This window comes from Castanea sativa, chromosome 1, assembly GCF_040712315.1.
Source record: "Castanea sativa cultivar Marrone di Chiusa Pesio chromosome 1, ASM4071231v1".
Lineage (NCBI taxonomy): Eukaryota > Viridiplantae > Streptophyta > Magnoliopsida > Fagales > Fagaceae > Castanea > Castanea sativa.
Genome location: NC_134013.1, coordinates 61,755,422 through 61,775,491, shown reverse-complemented (window position 1 = coordinate 61,775,491; position 20,070 = coordinate 61,755,422). Strand labels below are relative to the sequence as shown.

Sequence of the window (20,070 nt, the reverse complement as noted above, 5' to 3'; positions counted from 1 at the left end):
CCAAGAGAAGATCGAATTGTTAGAATTTCTGAAGGACAATATTGATGTTTTTGCGTGGGATCCTTATGAAGCTCCGGGCGTCGATCCGAGCTTCATTTGTCATCATTTAAATGTCAACCCAGCTATTGTTCCGAGAAGGCAGCCACCTCGGCGTTCTTCCAGAGAACATTCCGAGGCTGTGAAGGAAGAGGTGCTTAAACTCAAGAGGGAAATTTGGGGCTATCAAAGAAGTTTTCTACCCCGAGTGGTTGGCCCATACGCTTGTTGTTAAAAGAAGAATGGAACGTGGAGGGTATGTGTGGACTTTGCGATCCGAACAAGGCTGTCCCAAAGATTCGTTCCCAATGCCGCGTATTGATCAATCGGGTGGATGCCATCGTCGAACATCCTCGGATGAGTTTTCTCGGACGCCTTCGGGGTTACCACCAGATTCCCTTGGCATTGGAGGATCAAGAGAAGATCGCCTTCATTACTCCGACGGGGAATTATCATTATAAGGTCATGCCATTTGGTTTGAAGAATGCTGGGGCTACCTACCAAAGGATGATGACTAGAATGTTCGAACAGCAACTAGGGAAGACCGTTGAAGTATGTGGATGATATGGTGGTTAAGAGCAAAACAATACCCTCGCACGTGAGAGACCCGGGCCGACACCTTTCGGGTGTTAAGAAAGTACAAGTTGCGCCTTAATGCCTCAAAATGCTCTTTCGGCGTTGGGTCCGGAAAGTTTTTGGGGTACATGATCACCCATAGAGGCATAGAGGTAAACCCGGCACGAGTTAAGGCTATTCGGGACTTGCGGCCTCCTCGGAACCCAAAAGAAATCCGTAAATTAACCGGAATGATTGCCGCGCTTGAACGATTTATATCTCGGTCGGTGACCGATGTCGTCCTTTCTTTCGGTTGTTGAACAAGTGGAAAGGGTTTCAATGGACCGAGGACTGCGAGTTAGCTTTCCAGCAGCTTAAGCGATATCTCTCTCGACCACCCATTCTCTCTCGCCCGGAGGCACATGAGATTTTGTCTGCTTATTTGGCCGTGGCCGTCCACGCGATCAGCCTTGTCCTCATAAGGGATGATAACGGTGTGCAAAGACCGGTATATTATGTTAGTAAGTCTTTAAATGATGCCGAGGTGCGTTATCTACTCTTGGAGAAAGCGCTTCTAGCTGTAGTTCATGCCACACGAAAGCTTCCTCATTATTTTCAGTCCCATACTGTGGTGGTTCTTACCCAATTGCCTCTCAAGGCAGTGCTACGTAGCGCTGATTACTCGGGCAGGGTAGCAAAATGGGGAACCATTTTGGGAGCCTTTGATGTTAAGTACAAGCCTCGCACCTCGGTGAAGGGCCAGGTCCTCGCTGACTTGGTGGCAGAGTTTACCGAACCATTGCTAGAAGGAACTCCAAAAGAAGCACACATGGATGAAAAATCAGTTGGTGTGATCACAGCTGCAATGCCTCCGATTTGGAAAGTGTATGTGGATGGGGCGGCTAATCAGCGAGGGTCTGGTGTTGGACTTGTTCTAACGTCCCCTGAGGGAATTGTCTTCGAAAAATCTTTGAGACTGGCATTCTCGGCTACTAACAATGAGGCCGAGTATGAAGCAGTCTTGGTGGGCATGCAAATGGTACGTAGGATGGGTGGAAAGGAAATCCATGTGTTCTCGGACTCTCAGTTAGTGGTCGGCCAAGTCATGACCATGGAGGCTAGAGACCCCAGAATGCAGGAATATTTGGCCCAGGTCAAGCGTCAGCAAGCTGAATTTGACTCCTTCGTCCTAACTCACATCTCTAGAAGTGGAAACACACATGCCGATTCTTTAGCTACGTTAGCAACGTCCTCGGCTCAAGGCTTGCCCAGGATTGTCCTTGTGGAGGATTTGCTGGAGCCAACTCTTACCCCCGCCAAGGCGGCCCGCATCTATCTAATAAGGCCCGGACCTAGCTGGATTGACCCGGTCATATCTTTTCTTAGGAATGATATCCTTCCTGAAGACAAGTCTGAAGCAGATAAGATACGTCGAAAGACGCCACGTTTTTAGTTGTCCGAGGACCAAAAATTGTACAAACGATCCTTCTCAGGACCGTACTTGTTGTGTGTGCACCCTGAATCAACGGAAGCACTTCTAGAGGAGCTGCATGAAGAGATTTGTGGAAGCCACACTGGGGGACGGTCCTTAGCCCATAGGGCCTTGACTCAGGGTTATTGGTGGCCCAATATGCAGAGAGAGGCTCAAGACTATGCCAGAAAATGTGATCAATGCCAGAGGTTCGCCCCTAATATTCCTCAACCTGGAGGGGTTCTAAACCCTCTCTCCAGTCCTTGGCCTTTTGCGCAGTGGGGATTGGATATAGTTGGGCCATTTTCGAGAGCTGCAAGAAACAAAAGATGGCTTCTTGTGGGAAAGACTATTTCACTAAATGGGTTGAGGCCGAGCCCTTAGCAAATATCAGAGATGTTGATTCCAACAAGTTTGTCTGAAAAATATTGTCACTAGATTCGGTATACCACACACACTTATCTCCGACAATGGCGTTCAATTTGACAGCAAGGCCTTTAGGCAATATTGTGGTGACATGGGTATCATAAACAGATACTCCACCCCAGCTTATCCTCAGGAAAATGGGCAAGCCGAGGCCGTTAACAAGGTCATAGTTAGTGGGCTCAAGAAAAGGTTGGACGATGCGAAAGGCAGATAGGTGGAAGAGCTCCCTCATGTTCTGTGGACGTATCGGACCACACCGCGAAGGTCCACGGGAGAAACGCCATTCTCTATGACTTATGGAGCTGAGGCGGTGATACCTCTGGAATATGGTTTTTCCACCCTGAAGACGAGTTCTTTTAACCCCCAGAGCAACGTTGGACTCCTGGAGAAAGATCTTGACTTACTTGAAGAACGACGCGAGGCAGCCATGGTTCAGATGGCTTATTATCAACAAAAACTTAAACGAGGATATGATGCCCACGTGAAGCTAAGGCCACTAGCGCCTGGGGATCTCGTATTAAGAAAGGTTGTGGGCACTTCAAGGAACCCAGCTTGGGGTAAGCTCGGACCAAACTGGGAAGGCCCCTATCGAATTGTTTCAGTAGCAGGTATAGGGTCGTACCGGCTAGTTGATCTAGATGAAAGAATTGTACTACGCCCATGGAATGTAAATAACCTGCGAAGGTATTATTATTAATAAAGTGTGTTTTTGTTTGTAATCAGTTCAAAGTTGTAAATACCGCAGGAGTTTCCAACTACTATCCATAAGAATCAAACAGAAACTTGGTTAAGTGTAGTCCTCGGACCACAAACGTTGTGGAAATTGATATCTTTTCATTTGTTAAACAGAACCTTAGTTATGCCGAGTCCTCGGACCTTCTACTTTGGGAAAATTAACATTTGAAGTTACTACTCTTAAGAATCAAACAGAAACTTGGTTAAGTGTAGTCCTCAGACCACAAACCTTGTGGAAATTGATATCTTTTCATTTGTTAAATAGAACCTTAGTTATGCCGGGTCCCCGGACCTCCTACTTTGGGAAAATTAACATTTGAAGTTACTACTCTCAAGAATCAAACAGAAACTTGGTTAAGTGTAGTTCTCGGACCACAAACCTTATGGAAATTGATATCCTTTCATTTGTTAAACAGAACCTTAGTTATGTCTGGTCCTCGGACCTCCTACTTTGGGAAAATTTATGTTTGAAGTTACAACTGTTAAGAATCAAACAGGAACTTGTCTAAGTACAATCCTCGGACCGCAAATCTTGTCACTGTTCTTATTCTTATCATATGTTATAGGGAAATTATTATCTCTCCATTCGTTAATTTGGATCTTAAGTTCTTCATTTTTGAGTGACAAATCAATTCTTGTGAGGAATGGTCTTAAGGTTTACCATCTAACGTTATGTGAGTTATCTACACTGTGACATTATTTAATATCTAAGGTTATGTGGCAATTTAGAAGTCTTAATAGTTTGCATGGTGGAGTCATATTTATTCTGTTTTCCCTGTCAACTATTTTTTATTGTGAACTTTCGTGGCAAACACAAAAAGAATAAAGCAAAACAAAGGCAACAATATTGAAAGCCGAATAAAAATGTTTTTCATTAATTATATACAAGGGAGGGGAGTACAAAAAAAATTCCTAGACTAGGCCCTAAACTAGGGAAGGGGGGTCTTGGTGGGAGCTGCTACCAGCCTCAGTACTCTTCAATTCCAGCTCAAAGGTGGACAAGACTTGTTTCCCTTTGTCTGTTGAAGGAATGAGGGGCTCCGCGCTCTGGATCTGCTCCTTCTCGGCACCACCGCACTCGTCCCTCTCTTTATGGGAACCTTCAGGTTCTGTAGGAGCAGGAACGAGCTCTTCCACCACAGGAGGAAGGGCGGGGAGAGGCAAACGGCGGGAGGTCTTCAATTTCCTGTATGTCTAGGGGAAGCCAAATGTTCTCGGGCTTCCTCACCGGAAACTTGAGGAACCCCTCGCTGCATTCATGGCCTCCCCCGTACCCTGGCCGGTACTCACGGCACAAGGCCACAAAAGCCTCTGTCAGCTCCTCTTGCGTTTTGGTATCCCCCTCCTGATAACTGGCCTTCTTAGTGGCCTCTAGGGCATGCTTGTGGGCGTGAGCTTCCTCTTTCGCCCGTGTTAGCTCCTTTTCCAAGTCGGAGCGTGCACGTTGGACTTGGGCAAGCTCGTCATCCTTTTGACCCGGAGGAGCTTACGCCGCCCCTCCACTTGACTCCCCATCGTCTTCAAGCCGGCCTCGTCGCCGTCTCTCTCTTTCGTGTCACCACCGTGTGAAGTGAGTTTCCCTTTCTCCGCTGTGGCCTCGCTCAGAGACCTTTCGCCTCTTGTCTTAACTCCCGCTCCATCCTAGTGCGCTTTCGAGAATCCTCCATGAACTTCTCGGCCGCAAAACCTCTTGGATGGACTCGCAAAAATGTTAGTGAGGGTCAATGCAAAGTGTTTATAAATAAATACGGAATATAAGTGCAAGGTGGAACTTACCGCAGCTAAACCCCTTTTCGGTGAGAGGAACAGTGCGGCGGCCCATCTTCTCCAAGGATTCCATATCCTTGGGCAACGAGACGCTCCAACACCTCGGCTAGATGGTGGGCGTGGCCTTGTTGGACGCACGATGCTTTGGAGTGGCGGGGAATAGGGGCGCCGTCCGGCCTCAAGTCGTGAGACCGGTGGGCCGGTGCTCGTCTCACCTCGGCCACTTCCCCGATCTCCCCACTCTCAACTGAGCGGGCGCGCCCTTTGCCTTTGTCCGGCTTCTGTTGTTGGGCCAGTGGCGGTTGCTGTTTTAGTTTCTTCGCTTTCTCCCCACCAGCCCCCTCGGCGTCCACCTTTCTCTTCTTCTTAGAATCATCTGTGGGAGGTTTTGTCTCGGCTGGAGGAGGGGGTGGTGGCAAAGCAGGGGGAGCCTGGGCTCCTTTTGCCCCTTTCTTTGCCACTCGGGAACCTCTATCGGTCATGAGATCCTTAAGCTTGTCCATTTCTTCTTCGATTGAACTGTCGTCTGGACGCGCTACCACTAGACCCGCGATCCCAAAGGCCTCGGCTTCTTCTTCCTCCTCGTCGGAGAGAATAACAAATGGGTTTCCGCGAGGTCGTGGAGAGTCCTCGGGCTGGAAGTGTTCGATCTCCTTGTCCAAAGTGTTTAAAGAGGACACTCGCTCCTCTGGGACAGCAATGCCCTGAGAGTGCACGGTGAGGGGGATCGCCGCTATGGGCTGTGTGTACAAAACGGTGTGAGGTGCGTCAGGGAGATCGTGGTCGTCCAAAAAGTGGGGCCGGGCTACGTTTATCTTCTTTTGCCTTCGGTCACCCGCGATTATGCCGTTTTCTATCTCTTGGAAGTCCGAAGAAATGGGATCGTACCCTAGAATCAGATGAGCAGCCCTGAGTTGTAGGTCCTCGCTGACAAACACCTCGAAGCGCAGTACTCGGTTTAGATCTGCAACGTTGCAGTGGCTCAAGCGTGGGCGCACGTGTTGCCTATCTGCAAAGAAAGACATCGAAGCAAACAAACATGGTCAGATTCACACAACATATAATAAATTTAAATAAACATGAATACATATGAATACGCATTTTTGTGAGTGTTAGAGGAAGTTGTGCGGTGGGGAGGTTAATCCTAAGGTGTCGCACCTGGATCCCCCCACTCAACTAGGCAGTGGAGGCCGTCGTGCCAGTTCCCAGAGACGATCAGGTAGTCATCCTTCATGCCTTTGTTGGATTTGGGTAGACAGGAGATTAGCCTAACGACGCTGGAGCGGGATTTAATGTAGTAACCTACATTGGTGAGTTTATGGCACTCGTACAAAAAGACGACATCGTGCCAGGTGAGGTTTAGACCCATTTGCTCGTTTAGAGCATCGACGCTACCTAAAACTCTAAAAACGTTTGAGGTGCACTGATCGGGACACAACCGGTGGTTGCGGAGGTACTCCCTAGTCACAGGCTTCATTGGGAGGGTCATCCCACCCTCTACAAAGGCTACCATTGGGATGATAACCTCTCCAGCCTTTCTAGAGCCAGCCACGGCTTCCGCCGGGCAATATTTTAAACCTACATCGCCGGGAATGTGATACTTGGCTCTGAAGCCTTCCATTCCAGCGGCGGTATCAACTAGACACTTAAATTTTCCCATCAGAGAGGGACGAAAGACTAAACTCTAAAAGGGAAAATGTCTACAAGGATAGCCGAGGACAAGATCCGAGGAGAAAATGTTAAGAAAAGAAGAATAAAAAACTTACGAATCTCAAGTTGTGCAAATTTCCACGGTTTTCTGCGGGTAAAGTATGGTTACTGATGTTTTGATGGGATTAGTCCCTGACGAATTAAATGAAGGCGCAGGTTCCCGAAGCGTCGCGGTGTGCGAAAAGCGGCCTCGAAATTATATTTGTCCCGCCCAAATTTTCGTGAAATAACGAGGACCGTTGGATTCCCATCTCACCGTTGAACGGGGGGGGGGGGGGGACAAGGTGTAACTTATAGTAATAAATGCGCGCGTTTTTGAAAATAAAACCGCCAAGTGGCGTCTTCTGGAACGCGAAACGGTTTCCACACGTGCAATCATTCACAAAGTATGCAGAGTTAGTTCTCATCGGATCAAAACCCTATTTTTCTCCTCGGATGTTGAAAATTAGAGTTTTGAGGGGCTATTGTGGGGAGTGAAACGACCCCGGTGGGTATATGGGCCTTTGGGCCATGCTAAGGAGGGCCAACCTGCTCCTGGGTTAAGATTTTGTTAGTACTACAGGTCGGCCCATACGCCGAGGATCCGAGGATTCTTCCGAGGGATGATTTTCTCCTCGGACGGATACGGGAGAACCAGGGACTTCATTATAAAGGTTAAGGGACGACTCAGTGAAGACCAGTGGTTAAAAGGGGTGAATCCTTGAATATCCTAGAAGCACCGATATTTGAGAAATACCAGAGATAAAGGCTGCCACTTCCGCATTAAAGACTCTGCACCTACCTCCTTGGCCGCATTAATGGGGAAGTGACACCTGAACAGTGGAAAGGAAACTTCTGGTCACTATCCGGAGGCACTAAGGAAAAATATCTAAGGGGAAGGGGGTGAAAATAACACGTGGACAAAGTATCAGAAAGAGAAGTATTTAAAGGGGAATTTAGAACAATAGAGGGGGATCTTCTTCTTTTGGTAACAAAAAAAAAAGAAAGGAGAAATAATAGAAAAGGAGTTCTCGGCTTACGTCCGAGGAGATTTATTTGCAATAATTGTTTGTTGTTAATAAATGTTTTTAGCTTTGGAATTGTTATCAAACCCCCAATACTTCTAACCTGGGTTTCAAGCCCACACTCTAGAAATTTATATTGTTGAAGGCTCATTGGGCCTGAGCCCGTGATTGTCTTTGGGTCCAGGTGCAATTGTGTGCTTACACATGCCTAATTGGTTATGCATATGCTACAATTTAAAAAGGGTACTAATGCTTGATACATGATCTATCATCATACTTTTGCATTCAATAAATATTCAAGCTAAAGTTTTAACACCATGTCTCTTACATATCATTGTGTGAGCCATTATGTATCAAACATATAGCATACTGATATAATAATTTTTTTTTTTAAGAAAGAAATATTCATGATGCTATGGAAAGACTCTAGGCTTTTCCATGATTTTTGGCCTTGGTACAAAATTACCTTATTGCAATGTCAACAATTATATATAGATAGAGATGGGGTGTGGTATGATGCTATCATGTCACATACCTCTAATCTCCTTTTTAGCAAGCTCTTCTTGATGAGTTCTCATTCTTAATCCTGTGAACTTGAGAGTATATGTACAGTTGAGATAGTCTAGATACTCTAGTCTAGTTGTTGTACTACATGTATTCTTGCTGCATAAAACATTAGGCTTGGGGCAACATTGTCAAGCAAGAAATCACAAATAATATTAAGACAAATGTATAAAATTTGTTGTGGCTTGAGCCCAGAGGCATTATGACTTTTCAAATGAAGTCATCTAAGCAATGAAAATATCTCTTAGAAAAAGTGAAATCACAATTTCTTGGTAACATTCTGACTTGATATTGCCCAAATATCACAATTTTTTTATTTCTAATACACAGTGACGTAAATTTTGTTTTTTTTACATAAATGTATAATTCTTCTGATCTCTTTAAAAGTTGGTCATATTCTTAGACCGCATATCATCAACATAGAAAATCCATGATATTGCAGTCAACATTTTTATTTTATAATTGTTATTATATCCTCTTCTATGTGGATGTTTTTTAAGCTCATAGGTGATTGTTGCCATATTAGTTTGTTTGGACATGTATATATAGTGCTCTTGCCAAACTTGAATCTTATGTATAATTGATCTATTTAAACCTACGTAAATCATACATAAATCATGAAAGTTTTCACAAGGTGTAGTTGTAGTGGAAAACTAGAATATTCATTGTCATTGACTTCTACCTACCTAATATTGATTAGGTTTGGCCAAGCTAATTGGACTTTCTTTTTTGTCCAAAGATAGTAAAATCTAACATTAGCCTCTTTAGTGTCTAAACTCTAAAATCATCATATAATTTCAGCAAGACAAGAAAAACTTTGGCAAGGCAATAATACTAGATTTCACCTTTCCTATTTTAGCATGAGATATTAGGAAAGAAGAGCGTTGTTAAAGCATCTCTACATTTTTCTTTACTAACCAATATGAAGTTTTCAACTTTGTCCGATATCTAGTGTAGCATTCTTGAAAATAGCTAACACATTTGACTGAATGCTCTAAAGAGCGTTTATAAAATTAACTTTCATTAGGAAAGTAACTGTAGAAAGTAGAAACATATATTTTCTAACTTTCTTTATCCAAAAATTCTTTGGAATTCTTACATTTAATTTTAAAATTCTAAAATGGCAACCCAATAACTTCTGGTTTTAATGCCTTCTAAATCTTGAAAGGCATTAAGGTTAGACTTCACATATTTAACGTCCAAAATTACGATATATAATTTTGGTAAGATGGTAGATTTTTCGCTTCATTTTTCTTTAATACCCAAAATTAGTTTCTTTAAATTTGGTAGAATAACGAAAGTTGAGAGCCTTTACCTTAAATGGTCCATATACTTAAATACTATAGCACTACAAATTCGTAACCTCAAACGACAATCTTAACATAAGCATTATTATAAAATAAGGTGCATGAGAGGTAAGCATTGGGTGTATTAACTGATGGGCTACTAGGTAGATTAAGCATCACAGAAACTCATTTACCATGTAAAGAAGATATTATAGTTTGTAACCGAAGTAATATCTCCTTTTTTTTTAATATTTGCTTTCAGTCTATATTAGTCAAAGGTTTGTTAATGATTCATTTCAAATGACATAAGAAACAATAACTTGAAATTGGTGAATATGATAAGCATGAAAGGCACATGGTGATATGTGGTGCTAGTAGATAACAAAAGGTTTGACTGCGTGGGTTATCCACCATCTTATTATCACTTTAGTCTCATGAGTATGACACATGGGCTTTAGGATTGCCCCATCTTCTGATGGATGGCCTAGACTAGCTAACATGAGCAATTAAGTTAGGCTTATTAGATAACATACCAGGTACCAAGCGGGTCTGAAGAAAATCACGAAAATTTATCCCTTTTGCGTCCTCTCTTGTCAGCCCCCTCATTTACCATTTTGATACTCCTAGTGATGTGAAATGTCCAAGAGGTATGATTGAAAAAAATTTCAACTCAGATTGGGGGTAGCACTAAGATGTGGGGCTCAAGGAGCCCATTGTTGTTGTTATGGATGATGAGCAAGATTTTTTTTTTTTTTTGGAGTGTCTGCAGTAGTGAAGCTTGTCTTGATCCAGCCAAAGATTTTTTAAGATAGCTGGTGGTCTCGTTGCAATGGTCATGGACATATCTATGAATCAGTTAATTGAGATCGTTAATTGGAGTGATTGTGGTCACTTTTTTTTTTCTATTGACTTGTGTATATGCATTTTTTGTCAATAGTTTGGGACAGGCATTTTCCACATCTGTGGCTCTAGATTGAACCAAGTAACCTTTTGTCTCAAGAGGAGATGAATGGCTAGTCTTTTCCCACATATGGCGCCAAACTGATAATGCCAAAATCGTCAATTGGGTCACTCGTCCAATCCGGAGGTCTTGAAAATCTTGTAGGACTTGCAAAAAAAAGGAGGGACTGATCGAAGAGACCACCGGATTGTGCCTAGTGGAGGAGCCTCCGATGCTTAAGTTAATATCAAAGTAGCATGTTGTCTTGCCCTTTGCAATATTTCTTAAATTTCTTTTATACTGAATAGATTTCCTTCCGGTAGGTTTTCAGTTCCTGGATGCACTTTTGTGCTGTACGTGTTTTTGCAGAGAGCATTCTGAGATATGGTCTGCCGCCGCCTTTCTTGGTATATTGAATCTTATATTTGTTTATGGTTTTCCAATCAAGCAATTGCATTTTGACTGAGCATGGGTTGTTGAAATGATTTCAGGCATGTGTTTTAGCTCCGTCAATAAAAAGTGAGAAGAAAGTACGATCAATCCTTGAAGGGCTGTGTGACAGTGTAAACAGGCGAGTCCATAAGCCTTTGTGTATCTTTTATGGCATAGAATGAGTAAACCTCAATAATCAACTAATGTTGACGTAGTCTTCTTAGCCTGGGTCATTTGTCCTCGATGTAGATGCAGATGAAGAGTCCGTTTGGATAGAACTTATTGCTGAAAACTGAAAACTGAAAACACTGTAGCAAAATAATTTTTTAATGTGTAAAAAAACACTGTTCACTCTTTTTTTTACTGTTTATATGCCTTGGTGCACTGCTCATGTCCCATAAACAGTGCACCAAGCGCTGGTCTTTAAAAAAAAAAAAAACGCCAACGCAAGGCAAAACGGGGATCCAAACGGGCAAGAACTCAAGATCCATTGTTTAGTTAGCTAATGAGACCATGTTATTGAAAGAACTTTATCATATTCTCCAAACTTCTATATGAACTTCCAACACTTCAGTCCTTCATGCTTTTTAAGTTCAAAAAATTGGGAGCACATCTGGCAGCTCAATTATGTTGTGCATGGTTTTCTGTGCCCCCTGAACCTGGGAACTCACCAAATGCACCTGTACTATAATACATAGGATGAGACTGAATGCAACGTTGTATGCCTGGAAGTAAGTTAATGATGTTCATTTGTATATCTTAGTGGTAGTTGTTTAATCTGATTAATATTTCCTGAGATTTTTCCTTTAATGTTTGTGTGCAGCACATACTGGAAAACTGAAGATGAAGCCGGAGGAGGGGTGGCTGGTCTGGCAGGTGATGCTGATGACCATCCATATGTCTCTTTCACAATCAATCTCATATGATCAGTGCTGAATCTAAGTTCCTCGTCTGTTTCAAAGTCCTAGTCCAAGGTTTCCTCCAGGCAGCAATAACACTGCAAGTGTTCAGTGATACTGTGATACTGTAGAGTATATTGAATTTAGTTACAGCATTCTTTGATTGTTCAATTATAGTTCAGTTTTGGGAGTTACAGTGAGTATGATGAGATGAAAGGTGAAAGCTGTGATGAAGACTTGTTCAGAAATTTGAATTAGGAGACTCACATTATCAGATTTCAGTTTTGGCATTTACAAAGCTTGACAATAATGCTCTTGGTGTATTATATAATCATATTGTATTAATGATTTGAAAATGCAATGCATTTATTTAATGTAATAGTGTTTTTTTTTCTTTCTCCTAAGCAATGTACTACATTCATTTGCCTTTGAAATGTTTTGCTCACAGAACTACTCTATATGGGTTATTACCGTCACATCTCTTGACCGTTTAGTTGCTTCATATGTAGTATGGACCATGACACTGCGTGCTGGAGCTTGGCAAGGTTTGTGAAGACTAGTGAGATAGGTCTGGATTTGGTTTAGGGAGAGCAGAGTGGATGTAGGTAGAGAGCTGAAATAAGTAGAATTGACGCAGGGCAGGCAGCCGGAGCTTGAGGTGTTTGGTTGAGCTCCCATAGCTTCCGAAGAAAAATTCAGTTCTTGAAATCTAGTCGTGACTCATGGCTTCAAAAAAATTTCAGATTTCTTTTTTTTTTTGTTCTTTTCTAAATCTATGATAAGGAAACTCTCATACACTAGCTGCATCAAACCCACAACTGCTGCTACCACTAGGAATGCTGGAATGGAATGCCATTTGAGTAACAGCCCCAGGCGTGTAGCTTTCCCTTGATCTTAAAGAATTAAGATTATGGCCACTCATCATCTAATTCCATAAAATAAGTTGATTATAAACTCGTAGTTATTTATTGAGAGTCAGACGACAATGTATGATCAAAATTTAGGATGAGCCCAATTCTTCCATGACCATCGTATCCATTTTTCGCTTATTTTTTTATGAATATTTTCCGCTTCTTTTCTTTGACTCTACCTTTACTGTCCTTTCTTTTCTTTTCTTTTTCCCCCTTATTTTCTTCTTTGGTGGTTCTCCTTTTGGTGCTCTCAATGTTTTGTTGTCGACGAAGTGCCAGGAAAATGGACAAATGCAAATCTTAGGAAAATAGTAGAATTACAATTTTTGCTATAACTTATTCACGTGGCAAATTGTGAGTAATAAAGTGAAAGTGTAGTCTTTAACACCACTCACAACTTATCACGTGAGCTGATTGTGACAAAAGTTACAATTTTTAGAGGGCATTTGGATAGCCAAAACGCACGTTCACGTCCACGTCCAAGTTTTTTTTTTTTTTTACGCCTGTTTGTTACTGTTCATGATCATGAACAGTGATTTTGGCCAATAAACAGTAACTTTTAGCATATACAGTATTTTTTATCCATTTAAAAATTATTTTGCTACAATGTTTTTAATTTTCAACAATAAATTTTATCCAAATAGACCCTTACTTACAAATCTTAAGATTTAGAATTTTAGCCAGCATTACTATTGGGATTGAGACCTTTGTTTATTACTCTTTATTTTAAAATTTAATTTAAAATAGAACCCAATCATATCTAATTTAAAATTCTCCACAGCCATTAGAACTGAATCATCCCTGACGCAAACCGCGTTCCGTGCTCATTTTTTTATTGCCAAAAAGTCAAGAAGAATTAGTAATAAAATCAAATATAATTTATTGGAGTCAAACTTTTGGCATATATTTAAAAATTAGTTTGAAGTTCTCGACTAATTCTAATTCATTCTCTACGCTTTTGCATCCACCAGATATTACACATATTGTATATAAACATGTAAGTTAGAACTTAGAAGCAAAGTACTAGCGCCTTTTAATTTAACAAACCCCTGATTTGCCGACATAATTTTATTCTTGGATCTATCAACATTGTTTAGGAACCTAATGAGTTCAAACTTGAATGACAACTCTTTTAAAAGCAAGGTGAAAGCTAAGGTTGTGGATTCAATAATCAAGGGGAATGAAGGGCTCATTGTAAATCATAGATATTCTAACTACTAGGCTCACCAGGAGACTATTTGTAAAATTAACAGATTTTCACTACCTTTCCATCGAGCTGCAAGAAAATCAAACCAGAAATTCTAAAACAAAAAAAATATTTCGGTACTTTAGGAACAAAGTTTCTTTCTATACCATGAATGGTCAATCTCACCAGGTGTTCTGAATAATCACTGCTAAAACAGAAGATTATTAGCTTTCACACCCAAGATGGCAAAAGTACCCTGATCTGTTGGAAACAATGCTGGTGCAAGACCTTGAGACATAGTTAGGGCAGCTAGCACATCAGCTGCAAAGAATTTGCAACAGATCCCAAGTGCACAATTAAAGAAGCAACAAAAACAAGAAAATCCAAATGAGAAAATCAACCAGAATGAAATGAATAAATGAGTAAAGACAAGAAAACATGTTTCCGCTCATATCAATTGCATTCAAAGAGATTTAAAATAAGAGAACTCAGTATATCACCCCATCTGCCAATTATTCTTTGACCCAAGCTTATGGGGGAACCATGATCCTAACATCATATTGCAAATTCATTATAGATCTAACTACAAAGTTTTAAAAGTAATCAGAAGGATAAGAGCAAAACCATCCTTCCACAAGGAAAATTAGGAAAATTGGACAGTTCCAAATGCAAAAGAATACTCCCCACCGGCTTCAGAGCCATCCACCAAGTAACTTCAACAATCCTATTGTTTATTGAAACCCTATAATTGTCTTTCCTACGTTCAACAAAACGACAAAAACTTGTGATGATCATCTGAAATTCTATGCCTTTGCAAGCTCAGTAGCAGCAGAGGCAGCAGCAGGAGCAACACCACCAGTTGTTGGCCTGAAGATAAAACCAAATCCCATTAGCGATTAAACTCAATAACATGAAAAATCATATTTACTCAAAACAGCTATAAGATGGACTTACAATCCCACGAAAACTTTGAAGGCATCATAGATTCCCCACTGAGCTCCAGTAAGAGTTCCAATCATGACAATACGGAGAGGAAGCCCACGGGTAAAGAGACCCAAGACACCTAGCTTCTTCACAGCCTGCACAAACCAGAACACATAGGGTCAAAGAGATTGTAAAAGAGTAGAAAGGAAAATGGGAACCATGCTAAGGAGAACCACTCACATCACCAACAGTTGCCCCCTTGGCATTGTTGAGGAAGGAGACAAGATTGTCAGCAGGATGAGACACAATGGCACAGAATACACCAGCCACATATCCACCAGCAAAACTCACACCAAGCTGCAGAGTTTTGCTACACTCGTTCTTCGGTGTGGGGATGGCATGCTTATAGATATTCTCCACAATTGTCTCAAAAGATGCAAACTTCATCATTGTATCTGCAAGAATGAACATGATCTTTCAAAACTGAGTGAAAATTTATGAAGGTAAGAAGGCATAAACAATAACTTAAAGGGAACTGAGCACTTGCAATATTCTTTTATCAAATACCTGGAGAAAGTTACAAAGTTTGAAGTCAATAAATAGATATAGCACTGTTGAACAAAATTAGAGAGAGATTTTTTCTTTTATAGGTATACAATTTAATTAAAAAGCGCAAGAGATGAAGCCACAGAACAACGTCCGAACATTTTAAAACGGAAATATGCATGGTTTTAAAAACTGGATCAGACTGACTGGTGAACTGGGAACCAGACACAAAACCGACCCAGTAAAAACTGGGAAAACTGGCGCTTCAAACCAGACCTATTTTCGGTTCTCTGACTGTTCCAGTTGTTAAAACCATGAAAATGTGGACTATTTCATGGGATGAAGGGAGTATAGACTTCATTTGCTTCTACAAGAAATGTTCAAAATTGAAGAATAAGAACTAGTGAAACTTAGTTTATGGAGGTCAACAACAGGTACTTGCAATATAATCACATGTTCAGGACTATTATCTGGATTACAATCTTGACAGCCTCTTAAAAAACAGAAAGTGAACATGGTATTCGCCGTAATGCAATTTTCTTTAAAGAAATTTATTACTTATAAAAATGAAAACATATATGGTACAATAGAGATTCATCTTAAAACATTAATCCTGCTGTGCAATATGAGTAGTATGTTCTGGCACTTGAAATTACGTTACTTTTATTTATTTGTTTATCGTTTTTTGGTGCTTCAAAACCACTGGATTGAATTTTGCTTGTTACTAACAGAGTATTAACACACAAATTCTCCCCCCACCCTAACTTACATGGAATCTGACGTCCCCAGAGAGGAACCAGTCCCTTGTACAACCTGCAATGATTGGACAAATCAGTTAGAAATGCTGCAATAGCACAAAATGTCGTATACATATAAAGAATCACATTGATTTGCATACCCTCCATAGCCTTCAGATTTAACAAATTTGGGAAGCCCATCTGACAAACCTCTAGCAAAACCAGGCTGTGTTTGAACCCGGACCTTCACTGCCTCAAATGGGCAAAGAGCAATATCAGCAATGACCTCGGCAGATGCAGAACCAGCAAGATAGATCAAGGTCTTGTACTTGGCTGCATTCTCAGGTCCAGCAAGGTCAGAGTAGTACTTCTTAAAGAACTCATAGAATCCAAACTTGCAGGCACCCTGAGCACTATAACCAAGCAAGGTTGGCACCCAACCCCTGAAGAAGCCTCTGAAACCCTGCTCCTTATACAACACTCCAAAACCAGATGAGATGCTTTTGTACTTTGCAGGGTCAATCTGAAACCAAAAATATCAACATTAATTGAATGGCAATGGATTTCAAAACCGAATTCATCCTCAGCCAACACCCAAAGGTCATTGGCAATGGATTTCATTCATGTTAGGTGATATTTGAGAGAACAAATAAAGCATGGACCATGTTCTACATATTATTCTTACCACAATTCCAACGAAGTCCAAACGAAATATCGAGGTTCATTATTCGGACCAAAAACCAAATTAATTGGAAAATTAATACATTCCACAAAGAAAATCGTCTTGAAATGTAACCCCGTTAACTATAAATAACAGAGTACAATATCAACATGAGTAATTCTTAGGTACTCCCGGAGCACGGAGAATGGTACTCCCTCCTCTCACATTCATGGTGGAGTCCGCTCATTAAATTCATGATGGGGTCCACCATGAATGTGAGAGGAGGGAGCACCATTTCACTATACTCCGGGACTACCTAAGAATTTTCCACAGATAAAATCTTCGATAATTAATTTAGGAGCTAAAAATGTGGACTAAATTAAGAAATAAAACATAACAAAAAAAAATCCAATCGCAAACTCTCAGTTACAATCCACAGCATGAAATTTCAACTGAAAATCTAATCACAGATCTGAAAATTTTTCCATAAAGGAAATTAAAAAATTTTCATAAAGGAATTTCAGCAACAAATCAGTAGTGACCTATACAATGAAATCAGAACTTGAAAATGATATCTCAGATCTAAAAAAAACGGAGAAAAGCTTTAACGCGAAGACCAGCTCAATGTAAACACACACAGATCTAATCCGAGAAAGAAATGTAAAGTAAAGTAGAATCAAATCGAAGAAAAAGAAGCTGAAAACGGAAGAGAGCGAGGGATCTAGAAGAATCGGACCTGCATATTGCACTTGACGAGATCGAGAGGAGTGACCGTCATGTGAGTGAGACCACAGCTGAGAATACCGCCGGCGGTACAGGCGGCGTAGAAGGCCGGCGAGTACATCTCGATCTTGCCGGGCTCGCTCGGCGCCGGAACGACGAAGTTCCTGGCCGGAGACGAGACGCCGCTGTTGGACCTTGCTGGAGCAGCAGCAGCACCGAGCATGGTCTTGTCAAGAGCGAAGGATTTGTGCGAGGTGTAGAGGGTGGAGGAAGAGGAGTAGAGGAAGCTCGGGATTAGAGACTGACGCGAGGATCTGTCTGAGAGAGCCATCGGAGAAAGAGAGAGAAAGGGTTTTTTGGTAATGGAGAGAGAGAGAGAGGCGAGGTCGGAAGCTAGAAATGAAAGCGAGAGAATCTCTCCCCCAGACTCTCGCTTGCCAAATGCAAAAGTGGCTCCTGCGATGCGTACGAAGAGGTGGGTGTGACTTTTTTCGGTTTTTATATATATTGGCCAAAATCGCCAACCCTCACTCGCGTTTGTTATACGAGATGTGTCGTGCGTCTGTGGGAAAATTTAACCTTCTCACCCGGGGCCAATTTACCATTTTGACACTTCAGGACTCAATTGTAGACTGAACTGTAGTAAACTAGTAACCACACACAGTGGCCTTTGTTAGATTTTTTTTTTTTTTTAAAAAAAAGACCTATTTATACTCTCCTTTATATATTTTTTAATGTTAATTTTGACTAATTGACTATAAGATAATTAAATTACATTTATAAAAAAATTATATTTTTATTGGATGTAAATTTTTACAAATCTATTATTAAATTTCATTTTTAATTATATATTCCATAAAAATTTCAAGAAAAGAAAATATCAATAATTATATCATCAATTAAATGTTAAATTTCAAAATTTTGTAATCTTAAATTATGTATGTAAGGTCCCGTTTTGCACCTAAGTCCACAAATGGGAAGGGGATAGGCCCAGAAAGTCTAATACAATGAATTTTTAGAGAGGGCTAGAAATTTATGTTTAATGAGTTTTGCTAGTAATAACGTTGGGCTAAAATCACAATGGAAGGAAACTTAAACAATTTGAACAGTGAAGATTGTCCTCGGTCTTAAGCCGAGGAGGTTGGTTCTTATATTTCACTTTCTTGAGGGTAAATTACAGATGTTGCTCTTGTATTTACAGTGTTTTCTTTCTCTCCCTATTCCTTCAATCCTCTTTTTTTCGGGACCTTCTTCCCTCTTATACTTCCTTGTTTCTCTCATTTCTGCTATCCACGTGTAGTCTAGATTGCTAACGTTAATACTTGTCCCATCAGCACCTTCTTAAAGTCTTTAGGTAATAGTTGTATGGTTGAAAATCATTGTTCAGATATCACTTCCTCATTAATGTGGTCAGAGATTTAGATATAGAGCATTTAATGCGGTGGTAACAGCTTTTTGTTAGATATTTCACAACTGTTCCTGCTCTATGTACCCTCGTGAAACATATCTTCGTCCACAAGACCTCTTAGATGATCATTCTGGATAACATGACGTACCATCTGATCCTTACTTCGTTTAGCCGAGAAGATACCCCTCCTCTGATTACTTCTCTTAGTTGCTTCTGTCACAATTTGCTCATGGGTTTTTAGGTCTAATAACTTTATCGCTATCAATCAGACCTCGAATAAGTAGACAACCTCGGACAAAGCTCATGGCCCAAAAATGCACTTCAAGCCTTTTATCCTACAATGTATAACAAATAAATAGATCAAATAGTAATTAAAATTCAATTTCGACCAAATTTTATGTGCATATTAAAAATTAAAAATAATAATTTAATGTTTATATTTTCTAACTATATAATAATGTTAAATTAAAATATAATGTACATAATGTAAACTATAATAATGCAATATATATGTTCTTTTAACATTATAATTTGAAAGTTTAATTTTTTGACAAAAGAATTGGAAAGTTTTATATTTTTTTAGAGGAATTGGAAAGTAAATTTTTTTTATTTTTATGGGAATTGGAAAGTAAAATTTGATTGCAAGTTGCGACAAAAAGATTAACGACTCTGATTATATAATGGATTACGTTACATTAAGTTGACGAATAATCTCTAGCATGAACTTTATATTTTTCGTTATACTTATACGTGCCTAGCCAATGGTCAATGATAGGTGTTAAACTTAAGACTGCTTGTAAGAATTGAGTTGATCATGAAATGTATATGGTTTTATATTGTCAGAATTGAAAAGTGATAGTACATCAAAAGTGAATTGAAAAGTAATAGTACGTCAAAAAAATAATTGAAAAGTAAAAGGTCCTAAATATAGGAATAACAAGAGCCCATTTCTTTTTTTTTTTCTTTTTTTAAATTTACAACAAGTGAGCGTGGAAGATTTGAACTTATATCTTTATATTGAAGGCGGAGAGATAAATAGAAGAGTTTTTACCTAAGTTTGGATAACTTTACAAAATCACAGCACAAATGTATATCTTTACCTAAAAGTCTTTTCACTTCTCTTGATAGATTTTCAAGTGTAGTTTTGTG

The 20,070-nt window shown here is 40.3% G+C and overlaps 1 protein-coding gene across 1 annotated transcript; it reads right to left on the bottom strand.

Annotated features, from left to right (window-relative positions):
- Window positions 1-14,345: 14,345 nt before the first annotated feature.
- LOC142621888 (mitochondrial phosphate carrier protein 3, mitochondrial-like) lies at window positions 14,346-17,995 on the bottom strand. The gene is made up of 6 exons (XM_075795262.1): window positions 17,527-17,995; window positions 16,291-16,652; window positions 16,162-16,205; window positions 15,087-15,301; window positions 14,877-15,001; window positions 14,346-14,789 (listed from the first exon to the last, which is right to left on the bottom strand). Exons 1-6 carry the CDS (start codon window positions 17,842-17,844, stop codon window positions 14,726-14,728), a joined length of 1,128 nt encoding a protein of 375 aa, XP_075651377.1. The 5' UTR covers window positions 17,845-17,995; the 3' UTR covers window positions 14,346-14,725.
- Window positions 17,996-20,070: the final 2,075 nt, after the last annotated feature.